General features: G+C 46.2%; 2 protein-coding genes across 2 annotated transcripts; one reads left to right on the top strand and one right to left on the bottom strand.

Annotated features, from left to right (window-relative positions):
• Nucleotides 1–2,076: 2,076 nt before the first annotated feature.
• Nucleotides 2,077–10,568, bottom strand: PALB2 (partner and localizer of BRCA2). Its single transcript, XM_053472018.1, has 14 exons — nt 10,394–10,568; nt 9,479–9,553; nt 9,213–9,272; nt 8,799–8,868; nt 7,026–8,447; nt 5,592–6,787; nt 5,241–5,327; nt 4,806–4,970; nt 4,268–4,353; nt 3,450–3,611; nt 3,237–3,353; nt 2,912–2,999; nt 2,670–2,818; nt 2,077–2,493 (listed from the first exon to the last, which is right to left on the bottom strand). Exons 1-14 carry the CDS (start codon nt 10,400–10,402, stop codon nt 2,277–2,279), a joined length of 3,903 nt encoding a protein of 1,300 aa, XP_053327993.1. The 5' UTR covers nt 10,403–10,568; the 3' UTR covers nt 2,077–2,276.
• A 6-nt stretch (nt 10,569–10,574) lies between these two features.
• DCTN5 (dynactin subunit 5) lies at nt 10,575–14,672 on the top strand. The gene is made up of 6 exons (XM_053471496.1): nt 10,575–10,655; nt 11,705–11,773; nt 12,063–12,181; nt 13,583–13,694; nt 13,877–13,979; nt 14,339–14,672. Exons 1-6 carry the CDS (start codon nt 10,608–10,610, stop codon nt 14,434–14,436), a joined length of 549 nt encoding a protein of 182 aa, XP_053327471.1. The 5' UTR covers nt 10,575–10,607; the 3' UTR covers nt 14,437–14,672.
• The last annotated feature ends 6,919 nt before the right edge of the window (nt 14,673–21,591 follow it).

The following is a 21,591-nucleotide window of genomic DNA, read 5'->3' as shown; positions in this document are numbered from 1 at the left end:
CAGGACAGATCGGATGAGGTCATAGAATGTAGCGCCAAGGGAAGGGCAGAGAGAACGTCGAGCGTACCATAGAGAGCGACAGCGTTAGGACAGAACGCCTACTAAAACAGGAACAAGTAGAACTACAACTCCCATGACCACCTGAGAAATAAAGCTCAACCGTTTTTGGGAAGTTACGGGGTAACTGCGCCTATATTAGGGTTCTGATAACGCTGCTCAATATTTTAACACCATGCATTTATATAAAATGGGGAAATAAAGGAAGGTGAAGAGATACCTCATACCCACTACAGAATCACAGTCAGCCATGTTGGTACACCCACCTAACGCCATGTTGGTACACCCAATAAGGACAGAAGAGAAGGTCATGGCCATGGGATGCCATTGTGGCTTGGCACATGTCAGATAATACCCAGTGAAGTAAAAACACGTCAGGGCAATGAATAGATTCAGCTCTGGGCACCACACAAAAGAAAATGTGGAGGAAAACAGGGTTGCTGGACTCCAACTGGGATCCCTTCCTCGCCTTGCTTCTTTGGGTTACATGTATTGTTGTTATCCTTTATTTATGAAGCACCAACATATTCCACAGGGCTTACAATATAAAGGTGGGGTGCTTAGCATATACGCTACAGATACAACATGATTTGGGGATCCGGCCCGTGAGCTGCCATCTTGCCTTATGGCATATACAGAGCTACTGGCAAGAATGGCCTTCCAAGAGCCCCGCTCATGAGCTTAAAATCTAAAAACGTAATAAACTGGCCTTTAACACCTTTATAATCAGCGAGCTCTTCTTGCAGAAAGTTGTATGAATCGTAAAGACACGCAGCAAATTAACAGAATAATAAGAATAAACGGGCATTACTGATGCCTGCACATACAGGAGGGGTGCACGCAGTCTCATTTCTGCTGCTGTGACGATATTATTTATACATTGGGACAACAATGATTTTCCTGGATTTTTTTCATATTTATGTGATTTCTGCATCTTTAAAAGCTACTCGTTACAATAATACACCGGCCCCAAAATATATGTTCAAGTAGTGGGATTTTGTCTTTTCTTTGAGCTTTATGAACCTGCAAAATGCTTCTGCTGCAGGAAGATTGGCTGGCCCTGTATAATGTATATTTAATTCAGTAACATTTCCTTAGCCTTTATTCCGGAACGAGTGCCTTCCATGCGGATCTAAAATTCTATTTCCACATGCAGTAATATAGCATGTAAAAGCCCCCCTGTGCCTTCCACTGCAGCACCGCCTAGTCAGGCATTTGCCCTCTCGGGGCCATCCTAAAGGCAGGGCAGGGATGAAGGGCTTTTGTCCAGTTGCTCTATACCAGCTTTATTGTAAAAGGAAGGGGAAAGTTTGCAGCAGGGGCATAACTACAAAACACAAAGCCCCGGTGCCGAAATTGCCCTGGGGGCCCTTGAATTTACAAGCAACATGTCCTTCATTGCTGCTTTTGCCCCCAAAACAGCTTACCAGTGCCATCTTGTCCCCCAGCCTGTTAGCACCCCTAAACAGCTTGTCTTTGCCATCAGGTTGTTGCCTCCAATCAGCTTAGTGCCCCCAGCTTGCCTGTGCCATATTTGTCCCCAAACAGCGTGCTTACACATCCAATGCTAAGACACAAACACCTACACAAGTACCCACACACATCCTAACATACATTCATACCCGCTCCCTTCCCTTACCCACGCGCACACGCACTAACTCACTCCTTCTTTCTTGCACCCCCTTATTTTCCCCGCAGCTTTCTCTCGGACACTCGCACGCGGTGCAAGCCGCCTCGTATTATCACAAGGTATCCCTGCAGATAACGGTCGGTGTAGTAACTCCAAAGCAAGCCGTACCATATACTGGCTAAAGGTGCTTGAACTGCTTGTCCAACAGTCGTTCATATGGCAGCAGCTTGCTGTTAGTGCAGTAATCAAAGAGCGACAGAGACGCGAGACAGCGGTAGCGAAAGATTTGTTCGTTTTGGTGGGGAACATTTTGTAAAATAAATTTGGTTTGAGTTTAAGTGAATTTTGCTTAGATACACGTCTTAGTGGAAAAAACTCACAACTTCTAAGTATAAATATTTAATAATATTCTACGGATGACGTTTATCCTGACCCAGTGAGTAGAGGGCTCAGAGACTCCGCATACTAACAAATCCTGATGTTTGGACTCGATGGCCGGGGATGGGATACACCGTATAAAATCAGAAGTTCCCCCCATTCAGACTTTCTTCCGCATGGCCCCCCGCTGCGCTCTCTCTTCTGTGAGGGGTTAAAGTCCGGTACACGAATATATACATATGTTTCCGTCTTTCTGTCCAGCCAATATAGATGAAGAGCTTTGATCCCATCGCACCAAGCTCCAGGGAGCATCCGGGGCCGGAGGGAGCATCGCGGAGCACCGACTGCGAGATAAGTCCCAGAGGGCGATGCTTCCGCAGGATAATACGGCGGCGGCACTCCGGTTTTTCACATCTCCTTCCAGAAACCTGGTCAAACAAAACAATGTATGAAACGACCCGGAGACGTCTTACACATTCTTCCTGCTGCATATAAAGGCTTAGAGAAAATGAACTGACTTTCTGCTTCGTGCTCTCATCCTGAAGAACACAGCACACGACATGTTATATTACCAACACGCATGATAACACGGATTTACTAATACCTCCCGCTGTGATCGTCCGGAAGCGTGTAATGCATGACGTTGGCACATCGCGCTCCTTTAGGGTTAACCGCAATCAGTCTGAATATGCACGTCCTGGTGGCCTTCTGGCTGGCGTTGTGAAGACCGGCAAAGACCAGGAACAAGAGACCCTGCGACAGAAAAACGTACGCCGTTTACTTGGCACCTTTATATTTTTTATTTAGCTGTCAACCAATGTAAATATCGAGGACGAGGAGCCTTACGGAATCAGACGATGCACTCAGACAAGTGGAATCCTGGCAGAGATCACCCACGTAAATCGTGCGGAGGAGTTGTTTTGTGTCCAAGTTCCTGGGAAAGAGAAAAGTAAATGGACATTATTTGCAGTTCCATTACTACACGCTCATTCACGCAGCCGTTCCTCCCTATAGCCCGCAGCGAGATCCGGTAGTTTAAGCCAAAACCAGCAGATCCTTCAAAAAGGACCAGAAACCCTCGGAATTCCTGCTATAACTCGTCTGAGGACAGAATGAGGAATCCAGCAACATTTTCAATGTGGTCAATTTCTGCATAAGGAACAAATCTTACCAGATTACAATTTTATTATCCACGGTAGAGCCGACCAAAGCATTTCTCTCCCCGTCCACTTCACAGAAGGCCAGGACGGTATCTTGCGGGGAGATCAGTCTGTGGGATCCTTCAGCGCTGCAAAACATTTAGAGCTTAGTGTTGTGTTCAGCTGCAACCTGATGTACAACAAAGCGCATGTTGATTAATAGTTAATACACTTTATTGTCTCACCTTCCTTTGGCTGAAAGCTGGAGAACCTCAACCACTTGGCTGGAGCCGACACCACTGCTGCTGACTATCCGGTTCGTGGTTAATCCCTGAGCTATCTTGGCATGACCGCGCGTCACCATTTGCTGCTCCCACATCAGGCTTCCAGGCCGGCAGAGTAACGACCTTTCAAGACAAGACACGTCAAAGCTTTTAAGACAGACCAGCGATTTCAGTCAATGAAAGAAACAAAGACTCCAGCTGAAAAACAAGGACGGACCTCAACGAAACAAATTAAAGCGAAGAAGAGAGCTCAGAATTTTCTCACGCTCCCTGGAGCACTTCTGCAAAGAGGCGGAGCCCTTGCGCACAACCTCTCCCCCCGATTGGAGGAACTGGGAAGAGGCTGTCCCCATGTGGTGCGCCATGGCTCCGCTCTTTTGCAGAAGTACTCCAAGAGGCCAGAATAACGCGGCCATAATGGAGAATGCGGCGGATAGCGGGGAGAAGCTGACCAAAAAAGAAGACGGAAACAGAAGAACAAGAAGAGATACAGAACTGCTGAAAAGGAGACGGGGAGAGAAGTGATTGGCAGAGAAGGTAGGGAGACATATAAAGAGAGTTTGAGAGATTGAGTGAGAGAGAGAGGGTGACAACAAATTTCTTTTTTGAATTGAAAAAGCTCTCCGAAATTAAAGGACAGGAAGCAAAATCTGTTCACCCAAAACAAACGGACTAAAAGTTGGTCCAAATCGTTTATGGTTCATGTGCACAACAGAACTTTATCACGACTGGCTGCATGGGCTTTGTGATTTGTTTCACTTTTGCTCGCTTCTTCTTACCAAATCTCCCGAATTTCCAGGTTTCCAAGAGCAACACAAACAATATTCTTCTCTCCAGGCAGAGGCAGTATCTGGATGACAGGCACCTGCAAGCAAAACCATAAAAAAAACATTCTTAGGTTGATGGGATAGAATTCCCTGCAAAGGACGTGTTAATTAGTTCATCAATGTAGGGCACCTATATATATATACTACAGGCCAAGGACTCCTGCCATAGATCCGTCGCTGCGGATATTCATTAGTTTTAACTGAAAATAACTCTCCAAGATCCTTTGGGATACAAAAATTACTAAGGCCAAAGGCATTTAAATCTGAAGGTGACGGGAACTTGCTGAGAACTTGCGCAAACTGAGCAGAGATGGGTGCCCAAACGGGTCACGAGGGTTATGGGGTCAGGGTGTGACACGGGCAGCTAGAAGATCATATTCTGGTGAAATTGAGGGTAAAAGATGTCTAGTCACCATAGCAACCAAAAGAACATTCATGCTCCATGTTTAACACCAAAATGGTATATTTTCACTAATAATTACACACCGACCTCTGTAAAATCCCACGTGTGCGCAGCCTCCCATCGGTCATTGTCCCTGGGCCTCCAGAGGGACACAGAAGATTCACTCGCTGCCACGATGCACAGATCTCTACAGTCCGGAAATTCCCACCAAACCAAGGACAGGTCGACCGCGCACCTTCCCCGACAGCCGTCCTGCCAACAGAAGCCATAACATGAGAACGGCCTCCATACGGAGTGTAAGTTAGCTGCTGTCAATCAAAACATCCTGGGTCTAAAAGATTATTTTTTTAGTAATGTCTGCAGAGGGCTGCCGAAGCCAAGTAAGTAGGTTGTTAGGTACCCGCTTATGATCTTTGTTTTTAGAACGTAACTAAGTCCAGCGAAAGGCCCCCAGAAGGTATAATGGTCATTGTACGGTTATAGACGGCCCTCTCTAAATAAACCAGGTAGCAATTTCCCAACCTGTATCTGTGACACCAGGTGCAGCCGACCTCTCTTCAACGTCTTCTCTTCAATCTTCTCAGGAACCGGTCCACCTGCAGCAGCCACCTGAAGGCAAGACAAGTGATAAAGACTTATCTCCAGCTTAGGGAAAACACTACAGATGTGTCACAAAAAAAACATACATTTAAATTAGATACAAGTAAATATCATGAATTTATTGTTTTATTAGCCTCTACCGAGAGAGAAGCAAAACACAAAGGTAATATCCATGTAGGAAGAGCGTCAGACTGTTTTAATCTATGTATTTTATTTAACGTAAGTGTACAAATGGCAATTGTAATTGTTTAAGGATTAAAACCAACAACGTACCTGAGAAGAGTTTCCATCAATATCTGACACCGGATATCCCGCACTCTGCGTGTTACACGCCTCCCCGTGCTTTGTTTTCTCACACTCTTGTGGTTCAGCTCCTGAAAAGTTGACCGTTCCATTGCATGTGCGTGTGACGTTGCACTGCGTTAAATCAATCCCATCACTCTTCACCAGCGCCGGTTCAGCGCCAGTGACCCCTGCAGGTAAAGTCTGTGAGCCGATGACAGTCTGAGATTGTAATTTGGGACGACGGCAGGTGAGAGGGGAACCCCTGCATGGTGAGGCAGGTGCAAAAGCTGGAGAAGAACCCAGCAAAGGTAAGCCTGGTGTGCAGGTGGCCACCTCAGTCTCCTCAAATGTCTCTAGAGGGACAGAACACATGGAAGTAGAGAAGAGGACGTCACATGTCAGTTTCTTTGAGCTCATCTCTAAGCGAGACGCATCAACAGGCTCCATACTTTGATCTACTGGAAGGATTTCAACAGAGAGTTCACTTTTACTGTGAGGTTCCCCGTGGGTTTCAAGTTCATCGACAGCAGATGAATAGGTATCGGAAGGACTACAAGCATCGAACACCAATGGCCCATCCAAAACTTGCGTGATTGTAGTTGGCTTTAAAAATACAGTGCCAACTCCTTCGTAGACTCTGCTATAGTCGGCACCGTCCCTTCGGGCCTCTTCACATGACCGGTTTAAAGGAAAGTCTTGTTCTCGCCCATTCTCACAGACTTCGGGTGACAGTGCCTGTCTCGGTGTAAGTTGGGTGTCTGACTCGTGGGTCAAAGCTTTTGGATATTCAGGAGTGGGATACAGCTGAGACAATACCGGGCCATCTTTTGGTGAAGCCAATAATTGTTTTCTAGCAGCAGACTCCATATCGCTTAAGAGCTCCTCACTTGTTTTTAAAAGTCCTAAATCAAGTTTTGAACCATCGGAACACGCTGCCTCTGCCCCTTGCAAGATGGTGGAACCGCCTGCGGGTGGCACCGCTGTGCTGTTCTTTCCATCACATCTCCCGCGTCTCTGACTCTTGAGCTGTTCTGGAACCGAGGGCTCCGGATGACTCGCAGTCTTGAGTTTTTGAAGCTTCAGGTCACCGAATTCCTCATCAGGTAAATGGAAATCTCTGATGTCGGAAGAACTTGACAGATGTTTAAGGCTTAGCCTGTTGCTCAGAGACGGGAACAGCGAACCTAGGAAATAATTATCAGGTTAAACTTGAGAATGATAACCCTGGAGACGCATCTAGTTCCATATTCACTACAGACATACACAGTCCAGCCTCCAGACGAACAAAACGCATCTTTAATTGGTAATTTTTCTGCCCCCTAAGGATTTTTTTAAGAGAATGATCTCATGAACCATGAGTGCCAAAAAAACAAAATCCCCACAGAAAGCAAATACCCCCAAAACGTCATAAACATGGCTCACCGGAACATTCGATGTGTTGTTTTAATGGCATGTGGTTGAAGAGGCCCCTTTCAGAGTCATCCTTCTGGGGATCAGCAGAGAAGCTGGGGGAATTTCGTGGCCTCAACGAGTACCCATTTCTTCCAGACAGAGATATGATTTGGCTCGCTTGTGAATTCATTCGCTCATTATTTCTGGGCTTCTCGGCTCCAGTAATGGGACATCCTGGTTCAACGGCCGAATCGATCTGACTCTGCGACTGCGCCTCGCAATTCTCTTTCTCGCTTTGGGAACCGCTTGTTGGTGGACTTGCCACGTTATTAAATTCTAGCTGGACGGAGACCTCCTTGGCACCGGGCGACATCTCTGCAAGCGATGTATTTACAGCACCACGACCCCCTCTGCCTTTTCCACGCCTGCATCGACTGGTTCCACGGGACTTGCCTGCAGTTGGGTGGCCGCGTGGGGTCAGTGAAGTGGTGCTGGTTACAGATCCCGAAGCTAGAAAACTATTGGGTGAAAGTGACTGGAAAGCGCTATCCAACTCTCTAGTCACCTTTTCTTGTTTTCCTCTCCCTCTTGTGCCTCTCCTGCCTCTGCCAAGCTGACTGTTAATAACCGCATCAAGGTCCACTTTCCTCTGGCAGCTGGACATGCGCCGAGTTGTCCTCACATAGTATTCCACAGGGAACAACAGCCCTTCTACGAGAGTGCAGGAGGTTAGTGGGCTATTCTCTTCTATTACGCTAGGCTTTCTTTGGCCCTCATTAGTGTTTGGGGGAGGCTTCTCCAAAGAGGACTCCGAAGAAGCGTCGGTGGTCTTCCGCTTGCACATCTCCGGCGTACCAAGAACACTAGGGCTAGTATCACACGCTCTGCTGACGACGCTTATGTCGGAAGAGTTCATTAAAGAACATGCTGTCTCTTTTAGCCCCAATGAGTTTTGTTGGATTCTATGGTGATTCTCTGTGATGTCTTTGGTTGATGAACGTTCTTGTTGGCCAATGAGAGAAAACGACTGGCTTCTGTCACATTCATTCCGGCAAAGCTGCGCATCACCAACCCGACCATTTATACTCTTCTTGAACAGCGGTGACCCAGAAGCGCACAGCGCCGACACATCATGCTGCGACCTGTCCAGGAACGTCAGAGTATTTGTAGGCGATGACTCTACAGAACATTCTCTTCTTCTAGATCTTTTTAACTTCAGTCGGCTTCTTAGAATCTGACCTCGGTTATACGGTCTGGGCTCTTGAGAGTGTTCAATAATGCCATTTTCTGGTCCGTCAGGACACTGAGGAGAACCGGTTCCTGCACAGAGTATTTCAGACTCCACGTTCGATCTAAAGGACAACCTTCTGTCACCGTCCTCCCTTGGGGTTTGAAAACATTGTTGCGACTCCCTTATCTTTCCCGAAGAATCAGCGGCAGTATTCAGTGGTTCTGCGAGAAAAAAGAGGATTAACAGAAAGGGAGAGCCAAAAAGAGGTGCACGCTTCCTCGCAATAAAGAGAAGCCAACTTTGCTTACAGCCTGCATGTACTACGTAAGTACGGTGTCTTGCACAGACCACAATGGGGTTTTATGGACAGAAAAAAAGCCCCTTTTACACTTAAAAAGCAAAAGGACAAACCTTCTATAATGTAATATATTAAAACAAAGGTGCGTCTTTTTCTACCTCCTCTGGAAATTTAGATCTATGAAGCTTTGCAAGAAAAACTCTGTATCTGAGCGAAAAAGATTCTTTCAGTCCTCTGATACGCAGCATTACAACGTGATTGTCTCGGGACACACCTGTGCGTGCGGATGCTCGGCTAGGCGAGCGATTCTGCTCATCGGGTTTCTTTAATTGTGTTTGTGAACGCTGTAATTAAGAGGAGAAAAGAAAAATAATCTTCCATGACTTCAAATTTCAATACAAACGCAGGGTTCGTCCCCCCCCATTTCTACAAAGTTAAGGAGGAATTAAACATTCTTTAAGAAATTCAAGTGTTTCTGCTTAAACAAAAGTTCACCTTTTATATTTCCCAGTTTCATTAAAAAATCAAGGAAGGAGTCAATATGTATTCCCTAAGAAGCCACGGCGGCTACGGAAGGGTTATCAGAAATATCATAAAGATTTCAAGAACAATACAGATGTCCATAAAGATACGGAAGAGGACTCTGCGCAGAATCCTCTCCGTGGTCATACGGTTTTACGTCACTCACCTGCAAACGGTTGAACGTCCTCTTGTATTCCTTTTTCAATAATGCAAGTTTTTCTTTCAGCTGGGGACAAAAAAAAAGGTAGAACGCTTGAAAACGACGAATACACCGTTAAATGGAAACTCATACGCGTTTACATAGTCCCATTTACCTCCCCTCCCCCCTCCATATGCTTTAACATGATCAGACAGAAGAAGATTGCTACCGGTTATGTCAGGAAAGGGTTAATCTGTATATTATTGAAAATCCTCTCTACTTGAGATATTTACCTTTTCTTCTTCTTCTGGAGTGAGGTTTTTTTCCGGAGAAACTTCCATCCCAATCTCCTGGGAGTTATCCATGTGCTGCAAGAGAGGAGAAGCACATATATTAAAACATGCGCGATATATATATATATATATTTTTTTTGAACATGCGCAATATATTGGGCTATATGTATGTTGCATGATCAGCCTGCGTTTGCTATGCGATATCATAACTAAGAGTTATAAATAAATACAGAGGTAGGGCTGATTCTCAGCAGGGTGAGCCCGGAAAGGGTTGCAGCGGAAGCACATACATGTCTAGCTACAGATCCACATGCGCGCATACACGCGTACGAGACTTTACCGATCGCAGGACATGTGTGTTCCGTATTCTGATCGGTGGCTTTGTGTATGAATGTAAGCAGTGCGGAAACGAGCTCATTATTTATTTAAACAAGAAATGGAACCAAAAACGGATGAGGGAATTTAATCGTCTTAAAGTATTTAAAAATGTCTGATCTATTTTTTTCTCAGACAGCGATGGGATCTGAACCCCCGAGTACATACAGCGACACACAATGAGTAGCACACAGTATCCTCTCTGGGGTTTATTCGCTAAACAGAGTTTTCTGGAGAGTTTTAACTCTTTCACTTCACTATTCACTATAAAGGGCATATAGTGGCAGATTCCTCCAGTAAGAAGGGCTAAGGCAGCCCTGTGTGATGTATAATTCAATGTGAGGGGACATCGCAGAAATCTCAGGAATTTAACTATACATTACACAGGGCTGGCCAAGCTCCTCATGCAGTAGAATTACTGGGACGGGCCCTTCGTAATGTATAGTGAAGGGGATAGAACCCCCTGTATGGAAGTGTATCGGTCACTAAATACACGCACACATGTATCTTACGTGGGGGGTCACGCACAGGATCACGTACCATGAACATGTGTGTCCTGTCATAAACACGCGTGCAGTGGGTACATACTGTCCAGCCGGTGCCCGGAATGTCTCGCTTCACGCGCGCCGATTCTGTGTACAAACATGTCACATTTCCCTCCCGGAGCCCTCGTCCCTCACACACGCAGTCATGTGATCTCGCCGGCCCCGCCCCAGGGAGCGCACGCCGGAAGTGACGCCGAACCGGAGGAGCCATGGAGCTGAGTGAGCTGCTGTATAATAAATCGGAGTATATAGAGACCGTGAGTCGCTGTGCATCCGTATACACCCGGGGAATGGCGGCCTGGAGCCGAGTACACCGACAGGCTGTACACAGCACAGGAGCTGGGCTCACGCACTGTGTGTACTGTAATACAGTGACTGTCGGCAGAATACGCCCATATACACCCTGCTGTACATCTGACTGTAACACGGGATACACTGCTTACACATACGCTGTATACCCTGCTGCATGTCTGACTGTAACACGGGATACACTGCTTACACATACACTGTATACCCTGCTGTATGTCTGACTGTAACACGGGATGCGCTGCTTACACATACACTGTATACCCTGCTGTATATCTGACTGTAACACGGGATACGCTGCTTACACATACGCTGTATACCCTACTGCATGTCTGACTGTAACACGGGATACACTGCTTACACATACACTGTATACCCTGCTGTATGTCTGACTGTAACACGGGATGCACTGCTTACACATACACACACACACACACACACACACACACACACACTGCTGAAGATATGTTTAAGATCAGTGTGTCATTGAACCCGGTACCTACCAGCCGCTGTATAAACATATTGCCCGGTCGCTACTTTGGGAAGCTAAATAGTTACCGTACTTTTACGTTCAGGCTTGTATGCTGGCGGGGCCGGGTGCAAGAAGAGTTAATCATTTTCCTTCTTACTTTCCTTTTAAAGATGCTGCTTTTCAACAAGGCCTGTAAAGCACAGCTGTCTAACTTGGCTTCAGTCATCCTCTCTAAGCTCGATTCTCATCAGCTAAACAGCTCTCTGTCTCTCTAAGCCGGGGTTTTTAAATAGAATTCTCCTTGTAGCCACATTCCCCGTCTCCAAGCCACTTTCTATGCCTCCGAATGAGGTTCAGATGACTTCTAGTCTAATAATCCACTGCTTCAATCCGCATATATTACATAACTGTGTTATCCTGGACTGACTCCCATAACGCTCTGCCAGCACAGACCCCCTATCCCATTAACGGATCGCACATGAATCAAACCATAGTCCTTATTTAATTCTATATGCGTTTCTTTCACAGGCATCCGGAAACAAAGTAAGCAGACAGTCTGTACTGTGCGGCAGCCAAAACATTGTGCTAAATGGAAAGGTAAGCGGCGTAATGAGTGCATGAATGAGAATTGCTGTATAAATAAAAGATAAGAATAATGTAATGATGATGATGACACAGAACGCTCATGGCTGGAATGGAATCTTACGGGCAAAAAAGTGTTAGAACAAGAGGTCGTAATCTAAAACTAGAGGTTTAGAGACGTTGTCTCCTGAAACGAGTGTCAGCTCTTGTGGAGAGGCTTGCATGGAGATCTAGAGCTGCTGGGCAGTATAGAGGTTGGGATGTTACGTTTTCCTTAAGCTCGCGTCTGTCTTTCCCTCTGCAGACCATCGTTATGAATGATTGCATTATTCGGGGAGACCTGGCGAATGTCCGCGTCGGTCGTCACTGTGTCATCAAAAGTCGCAGCGTGATCAGGCCTCCTTTTAAGAAATTCAGCAAAGGGTGAGAACGTTTTGGGGTTTTATTTAAATCACAAGTATTTGGTCTGGGACAAGCTTTAATTTCATGTATTATTGTTGTTCCTAAGACATTATGAAATTTGTAAATATTTTGTTTCCTTTGATGCTTATCATTCAGAATCTGTAATATATATATATTTATTTATTTGTGCTAATATTTAAATAAATACATTTTATTATTATATATTATGTTTTATTATTTAAAACTTTATTTTAAATTAAGTGAGTTTAAAGAGAAATTTTAGCCCAGCAGGGCAGGTCCACCCCGGAGCCAAAAAATGGAACAACCCGATAAATTGACCCACAGTAACGCTGGTGTTCATCACACACGCAACACGGGAAGAATATTGTATAATATGGGTTTACAGGGGTTTAAAAGAATATCATATAATATGGGTTACGGTGGTTTGGAAGAATATAAGATAATGGGTTACGGTGGTTTGGAAGAATACACTTGTCCGTCACATGCAGTACACCCTTAACTCCTGATGATGGGCCCAGTGGATTGGGGATAGCTATGTTAGCGATATATATGTTCCCCAGCAGGTGTAGCTGATCCGTGTTATAAGATATAGCACATCTCATGCATGCGCGTGCGTTTTATCAGCCAGCCCGGGAGACTTTATTTTAGCTGCGCCCCCCAGTGGTCAGCTTTGTAATTGCGTGCTATAGAGGACAGGCGCAATTCCTAAAATGGGGTCAGCCCCATAGACGTTTTCACCCCCAGTTCTTCTGGATTTTGGACCGGTTCCCAGCTCCCTCCACATCCAGCTTAAACCCCCTGGCTCAATATGGAGCTCGCATGCTGTTATTCTCAGCGTTCTTAGATTAGCCATAATTGCAGTCATCACAGCTGCCCGTGAATGCCCTTTATCTATGTAATAGAGGAGAAGGTGTTTTTAAAGCCCCCGGCTTCTCTCTGTGACGGTGAGACAAACGCGGGGTCATTAAAACATGCGCAGAACAAAAATGGTTTTGTAGGACAAAAGATCATTTTGGTCCAGAAAATAGGAGCATGAAGAGCGATGCCAGCTAATTAGACCCGAAGAGTAAACTGGGAAAAGGGGCACACGTGTGAGCAGCGCACGTGTCCTATCGGATACACGTGCCGGTAATACACATGGTATCGCTGCTCTTGTGGAACTGAGTTGCCACGTGCCTTCCAATGAGAAGAGAGAAAGAGACCGGAATCTATCAGAGGTTTGGGGTTTTAATTCAGACGGTAAAGCTTTTGGGTTTAGTGAATCTTTTCATGTAGACAGTTTGTGGCTTGAAGGTAAAATGGGAACTGCAGATCAATTAAAAATTAAAGTGTCTCTGATGCTAGACCTCTTCTGGTTTGGTATTCGGATTCAGCAATTCTTCTCACCTCTTGCTTCCACAGGGTCGCCTTTTTCCCTCTGCATATTGGGGACCACGTGTTCATTGAAGAGGATTGCGTGGTGAATGCGGCACAGATCGGATCCTACGTACACATAGGAAAGAACTGCGTGATTGTGAGTATCGGGTACGGCGAGCGTTCATGGGTCACGCGTGTCAGGAGTGAGCGGTCTGAGAGCATGGAGCTCCTGCTGGAGCGCGTGGCAAGCAGCAGGTCCTCACAGCGACCTCGTACGAGTCAAGAAAAGAAATCCTGCTTCTGCAACTAACTCTTATCTCTACCCACTGCTGCTTTCAGGGCCGTAGATGTGTCTTAAAGGACTGTTGCAAAATTTTGGACAACACCGTCTTACCCCCGGAAACCGTAGTCCCCCCGTTCACCGTGTTCGCAGGATGTCCCGGTGAGTTCCGCCTCGATCAAACCTGCTTCAATTTATTAAAGAAATAAGAAAATATGAGATGATAAAAGTCTTTAAAAGTATCGATCTCATAAAACTTCTGTCTGCATCTATAATTAGAGCCCTTTTACCTTTGCCTTATGTCGCCGCTTGCGTCACACGATGCATAATTATTCTCTGTCCTGAGCGTCCGCTCCTCTTCTGTCATTTTAATCAAGATGACCCCCCCCCCAGGTAAAGCAGGCTTTTTACAAAGATGGTGGATCCTGAGAATAAAAATATTCATATAATATCTTATTCTTGTAGCTGTTTTATCCCGCATTTCTGATTCATTTCTCTGTTTTGTTGCTTTCTCTGTTCAGGGCTTTTCTCTGGAGAGCTTCCCGAATGCACTCAGGAACTCATGATGGACGTGACCAAAAGTTACTACCAAAAGTTTCTACCCCTAACGCAGATTTAGACGCCCGCCTCGCATCCTCGATACCTTTTTTTTTTGTATATAAATTGTGCCCCCCCCACCTATATGCTGCCTGCCTCTCCGTAACGATACCTATTTATTAAACTCCTTTTGGCGACGGCCCCCACAGAGATCCCACATCATTCCTGCTGAGCGATCTGCCAAGCTTCATATAACCTCTGGTCGTTGAGTAAGATTAGCACTTGTCATTAAAATAAATAATTGGATTCCGTATGGCCGTTTAATTGCCGGTTCTCTGTTAATTTATCGTCTTTCTCCACTCTGCATCTGCCGCCCGGTTGTTTTACTAATCAATAACACTCTTATCTTCGCGATACCAAATTCTCATGAGCTTTTTGTTTGGTCCCACTTTGTAAACTCCTTCCATTATGTTGCGTATGTTCTTTAAAACAGCGGTCGATTTTTTTTTTTATTTTTTTTTTATCAAGTATTTGGTTTTCGACCGATAAAATCAGCGAGTCGTCTTCTTACAGCACGGCGGTCCCTGCTAATAATAAATAATAATGGCTCAGACCGCTTTTTCTCAGTTTGCTGGCCATGTCTCCCATCGGACACAGGCTTGGCTTGGCAACTTAATTGAAGGAACGTTAACCCTTCACTTGGCGGGTTTTTTAGGGATGGGTTGGTTGGCGCTGGCGCTTGTTTGCTGGTTTTATCAGGGTTTGGCTGAACCCCAGTCCCGGTTTATTGACTCTGGAGGTCTGTAGGGTCGGACGCTGAGAAAGGGGGGGGGGCACGTGGATCCTATCGAGCTCCTAGACAACAAAACACACAAAGCTTCCCATTCATACCTTACGATTCGGACAAAACTAATGGTCCGCAAGTCCTTCCTCTGAATCAATTAAGGCTTCCCAAGTTCCACTCGTCAACATGGCTGGAAACCAACTACCCGGGGACAGGGTGAGCCCTGGGCTCCCCGCGGAGATCGGAACGACAGAGAACGTCCATCCTCGGCGCCTGCAAACAACAAGCGATTAGCACCTAAATCCTAATTTCTGGTGTCAGACTAATGACTTCCCTGTGTGGGTGGACTTCCAATCACAGCGACACGGTGTTCTCCCGATCGGTAAATGTTAGCTTATGTTTTGCTTTTTCCGGCCGCAGACAGATTTATTATAGACAAACATGTTTGTGTATCGTCATAATGCATGAAATCAACAAATGCTTATGAAGCCACGTCGTGCCAAGTACGTGCCAGCGGAATACCCGCCGGGGAGGGTGAGGTCTCCTCCAGCCATGACTGCGCGGTTTTCACCCCTGCGTCTATACAAATGCTTTTCTGTATCTGGACTTTAGGGGAAGTGTCGCATCTGGGCGAAAACCGTCGGACTAAGACAGTTTTCGTCTATTGAGAGGGTGGTAGATAAATGGAACAGCTTCCCATCAGAAGCGGTAGAGGGTAATACAGTGAGGGGATCGGCATAGGGCTCCTGAATCTGAGACGAGACCAACGACCGACAGGATTCCAAGAATGGATACTGAACCGTCCCCTCTGACTCATAATATATATTATATATATTATAATATATATTATTATATTATCATATACGGTATATTATATTTTAAATATACGTCACTCTTGCCTCCCCTGATATTAATATTTTATTATATATCTTATTATCATATAGATTTATTTAATGTATGTAACTGTAAAATGTAGGATTTGGGGGGGGGTGATAGATGTTCTCCAATACAATGCGCCGTCATGCCTTATTTGGTAAAACTATTTTTATTTCCCTCCCCCCCAGGATTTTTGAGGCAATTAGCTGTAGTTTCTGTAAATTCCGTGCGCCGTAAGGTATTAGCACACAGAAACCCAGTTATTAAACCCGGTTAACATCCAGCACGGATCTCGCTTAGCGTTATCCGCATAATACTTTCTAGTCTGTCGCTCGTCAGGTTGAACCGGTGGAAGAGACTTCAAGGGCGTTGGCAAAAGAAGTAATAAACACGTTTAACTGAAACTAATCTCCGGAGTCTTAAAAAGAAAGCCAAAAAATATTTTTTGGGAATTTTTTTAGTTTCTTTCCCTTTTAACAAATCAGGCTTAAGTTGTGAGATTCTAGAAGGGTCGGCACTGGAACAACAAGGACTGGTTCTTCTGTAGAATGTTTCCTTTAACGCAGAAGTGGGACGCTTGGCACAGAGACATATTTTACGCGCACCCGGCATTCCTTTAAATGTCACGTACTTTGTGTACATAGCTGACTTTATTCGGAGCGATGAGCCGTGGCGTGCAAATACAATGCAGAGACCGGCTGACCATGGAAAAGCTGCGCTTCCTTAAAGGGGATCGGACGCTATTTCCAATTCATCCAATTCAGACACCCACCCTATATGTATACCATGGGGATGCCCACCTGAACGACCCGTCTTCAAGATCCACGTGATTATTCCTCCCCATTCAGTTCTCTCTCCCCAGTTGTTAAGTTGCTGATTGTGGCTGATGGGGTCACGCAGTCCTTGTGAGGGTTGAGAAGAAGGGAGAGAACATCAGAGTAGGAAATCGATCAGATACGTGTACAGCCACATCGAGACACCATCTCGGCTTCCAAAAAGGGGCACTTTTAGATTAAATGTATCAAAATACGGTAATTCCACCCAACAATCAAAAACGTTCGAGGACTGGGTTAGCTGTGATTTAGTACATAGTGACGGCACGAGTTCGAGCGACCAAACCTGGACAACTTTGTTGGGTTTGTGTCCTAAGATGGTCGACGGAGGTCTTTGTTGCAACAGGACGATCCTCCACTTATGTCAGAAGAGATCAGACGATCCCCCCCCAACCGGCCGTTGATGCAGAGGGGCAGCTACGGGACAATCAGGACTGTCCCCTCAGAATACAGGACAGTTGAGAGCTATGCATGTGTGGTACATCTAGATACCAAGCTCCAATTCTGAATCATTTTACAAAAAAACAATACACGGAAGGGTGGCAGATGCTTTAGGCAGCTAATTATTGAAATGCAATTAATTAGAGATTCATGGCTTCCGGTTATGGCTTTTGGAGTGCGCTGGCAGCAGAGCCAGCGCTGAAATCATTTTGTGCATCTGACGGTGTTTGCATAAGACTTACTTTTATCAGCCTGGGCTGCCGGCACCGTGATAATATAACCTTCTCTTCTAGATTTCCTCTGCAGTTTAATGACGGGCCTATAAATTGTGCTGCCAGGGACGTGGAGATGTCGGTGACTCTCCGCCTGGGAAGGGGCCGACACAGTAATAACATGTTCCGGATTCTCTTTAGCATCACATTGGTTCGGAGGTCCCCCTGACACCCCCATTTAAAGGGAAAATGGGCGGAGAGAGGGGCGTGTCAAGACCCCGCTCCCGCGACCCGGAGGATTCAGGTCTTGACCCGGAGAAGCGATGCTTCACCCGGCAATCTCCAGGTCAAACCCAGAGAGGTCCCAGGTATGCTCCTTACCCATTTAAAGCTGTCGGGGGCTAGCCCTGCCCCTGTGCATGGCATCACCGCCTCATACCCAGATAGACCTGCCTCCATGCTTGGCTAGCCCTGCCCCTTTTACTAAGCCACTCCCCCAGTAAAGGGAGATCTGCTACTTCCTGTGTCTGGATTGGAAGCAGGAAATTGTGTTTACATACTAAAATTGTAATTAATATGCAAAGTATTTTGAATAATCACTGCAGCCCCATACCTGGAAACTGTCCCGCATCTGGTAGGACTGCACTGATCCAACTACAGCCACCTCTGGGCATTAGAGAAAACTGCAGCTACGCACGTGCCTATTGCGTTGTGATCTTGCGCACATTATTGGGGCTTTTAGGGCTGTAGAACCCTGCGATCCCCTCATACCCAGCAAACATTCCGAGCTCCTAGAAACAAGGGGCATAAGGGGAGGAAAGAGGGACAGCAAGGGAAGAAAGAGGGACAGCAAGGGAGGAAAGAGGGGCATCAGAAGAGGAAAGGGGGACAGCAAGGGAGGAAAGAGGGGCATCAGAAGAGGAAAGGGGGACAGCAAGGGAAGAAAGTGGGGCATCAGAAGAGGAAAGGGGGACAGCAAGGGAAGAAAGAAGGGCATCAGAAGAGGAAAGAGGGGCATCAGAAGAGGAAAGAGGGACAGGGTTTGTCTCTCAAAACGAAGGACACTTGGGAGGCATACAAGCTACATGGATACTAATTATGTGGCGTTTTAACTAATTTCCCAGTATTTTTATACACCTTCGTCAATTTTTTAAGCTAAAAATGAACCCTGTATGATAAATGCAGTTGTTCGGTTGACGTGCGCAGCTGCGCGGACCGTTTCGTTTCATCTCGTTATCTCGTCCCTTGTTGCACAACGTTGGCCGCTTTTCTATGTACTGCTGAGAAATCCGCTTATGAATAATCATGGCTTCGTGTTATAGACATGAATAACCAATCTTCTATAAATAGGCCGCTTCGGCGTTCACCTTTCCCGTAAGTTCTCTCTCATCTTCTTGCTGGAAATGCTTTGTTCTTCAAGGTTCTACACGTCTTCGACTTGTCGTTATTTAAAGATACACTAAATCGAGCCACCTGCATTCAAGCAGGGGTATCATCCAAAACATACTGGGAGTAAAAGCACCAACTGGGAGTCTTCTATGTGATCACCGCGGGGAGAATAGGAAGGAGTCGGAGCCAGACTTTTGTGACCCGGAGAATCTGCCTGAGACCGGGGCAAAAACCGGGAAACTCAGAGTCATCCCGGGGAGAATGATTGAAATTTACCATCAAGAAGATGTCTGTTATAGGGTGTAGGGCTGAAGCTTCGCAGGTGGCAGCCTGGATCCTGTGTACACAAAACACAGCAAATAATGACATCCGCGACAGTTTATACACACACAAAAACAAGCAGGAACGCACACGCCGCGTACCACCGCCCCCTGGGTATCCGCGCTCCGATGTGGGTCAGCCCGGTACCCGCGGCTCGCTGGCGACGCGGCTAAAGTCATTTTACAAGAAAAACTGTAAACGTTTTACTGTCACAGCCTGCTGGTTTAAGGAAACTATAACATCTGGCACTTCAACTACTACGGATGACCACTCCCATCACGCCGAACAACGAGAGGGCAGAGGAAGTCACGTAGAAGCTTAGAATTCGCCGGCAGATCGGCCCCATTCGGCCCCCATCTAGTCGCCCGTTTCTCCTGATGTAAAGACTCAGATCTCAATCGCTGGTCTCGTCTTAGATTCAGGAGCCGTATGCCGATCCCATGTTTAAATCTCCTCGCTGTATTACCCTCTACCACCTCTGCTGGGGAGTGTTCCACTTATCTACTACTGCTAGCGCTGGCTTGGTACGGCTGAATTTCTGTAAAATTCCAGTTTCTGCTAATTTTTGCTCCTTCGAGCGCAATAGATGTGTCTCCAATAAGCATCTCCCACCCAAACCTTTTGTCAAAGAATAATAATAATAACAATAATAATAGGCATTATTATTATTATTGTTATTATTATTATTCTAAAAAATGGGGTGGGAAGCTGCAGCTCTGCAGCTGCATCTTCACCCTAACAATTTTTTTTAATCCATTTTTCTTTTGTCTTGCTTGTTTTGGGGGCTCCCTCGGACACCGGCGTGTCCCTTTCAATAAGCGCTCAATCCTAAAGTATCTGTTTAAGGACGTAATTGCGCTGATCCTGCGGGGCGAGGAAGTGTAGGCCGATGCCCTAAATAAAACTCACATCGCCAAGACGGAGGGAGATTAAAGTGAAACGCGCTTCCAGGGCTCCAAACTTACGTCAACCCCAGCTGTACGCGAAACTCAACACCGCCAAACACGCGAGGCGGCAGCAGCCCTGATTAATGTGCATGAGGACCCGTTCCAGGCCAACTCTCCCCGCGGAATGTGACGCGGCTCTTTCATATTCATACGCTTTCCAGCGCACTTTATCCTTGTGTTGGGTTACGACGTAAATCGCTCACCTGCGTCCTAAGGTCTGAACCTGGATCCGCCTGTGCAGATAACCATATCTCACAAGTGGCCATCTCTGAACCCAAATTCTTCTGATGCCCCTCTTTCCTCCCTTGCTGTCCCTCTTTCCTCTTCTGATGCCCCTCTTTCCTCCCTTGCTGTCCCTCTTTCCTCTTCTGATGCCCCTCTTCTTCCTCCCCTGATGCCGTTCTTTTTCTAGGAGCACGGAATGTTTGCTGGGTATGAGGGTATCGCAGGGTTCTACAGCCCTAAAAGCCCGATAATGTGTACAGATCCCGGTACTCCCCGATTAGAGCAGAATCCGGTCACTATGTCACGGCCGTTATACCCGACACCTGTTTTTTTTCCCCGTCTCGCAATAAATAGAATATAGGTCAGCCATTAAACCCAAAGATGACAAGAGGATTTGATTAAACTCTCTGTGATAACAAGTGAAATCCAGGGCACGCAAGAGGGTGCAGCGGAGGATGGCACGGGGTAATAAACCACCGCGGTCACCGGTAATTAACTGCTTTACCACCGGGACTCGAGCGATAGGACCGCTTGGTAACCGGCCAAAAGGTTATTGTGTTTTGTCGTCGTGGTGGGTAGCGGGGCCGTCTAATAGCGTTTTGTGTGTTTAACTCCCATCGGTCTGCCGACCCCCCTGTTTTATATTAGTGTAGATTACCCTCGCAATATAAGTCGCAAAAGCAGTAATGGAAGTATATATTTTTTATTCATTTCCAAAATGTTTATAAAAATCATTGGATTTTCCCATTTTCTCTACTGCCCTCCCCCCTCCGCAGACATCGGTCTCCGAACCTATGCCATTGCCTATTGGTACCGCCGGACCCCTGATTGGGTTCATTTATTGGCCCATAACAAAACTCAACTTACATCACCCTTCCGCCCGCGAGAAGAGCTCTGATTGGCCGCTGGGTCAGATGCCACCATTTGCTCCGTGTGGCAGAATTCTAAAAATGCGAAACGCTACGCAGCTGCAGAAGTATCGTTTTTCGCATGGAGACAAATGAAACGTGGCCGCAAATGGGTTTCAGGCGCCGGAGGATGCTGTCACCTCAGGTCAGAGCACAAGGAACATTAAGATTAATCCTATTTTCTGCCTGGACTTCGATAACATCTCTCGCCAGCTGGAAAATGCTAATGAAGCCATCTTTTTCGAGGACGTTCTGCACCCACAGCTTGATTTTGTCAGCGCGCCGGCCATCGTTCGCCTTC

The sequence above is a fragment of the Spea bombifrons genome, chromosome 7 (assembly GCF_027358695.1).
Source record: "Spea bombifrons isolate aSpeBom1 chromosome 7, aSpeBom1.2.pri, whole genome shotgun sequence".
NCBI lineage: Eukaryota > Metazoa > Chordata > Amphibia > Anura > Pelobatidae > Spea > Spea bombifrons.
The sequence above is the reverse complement of the archived record's forward strand: the minus strand, read 5'-3'. Positions and strand labels throughout refer to the sequence as shown.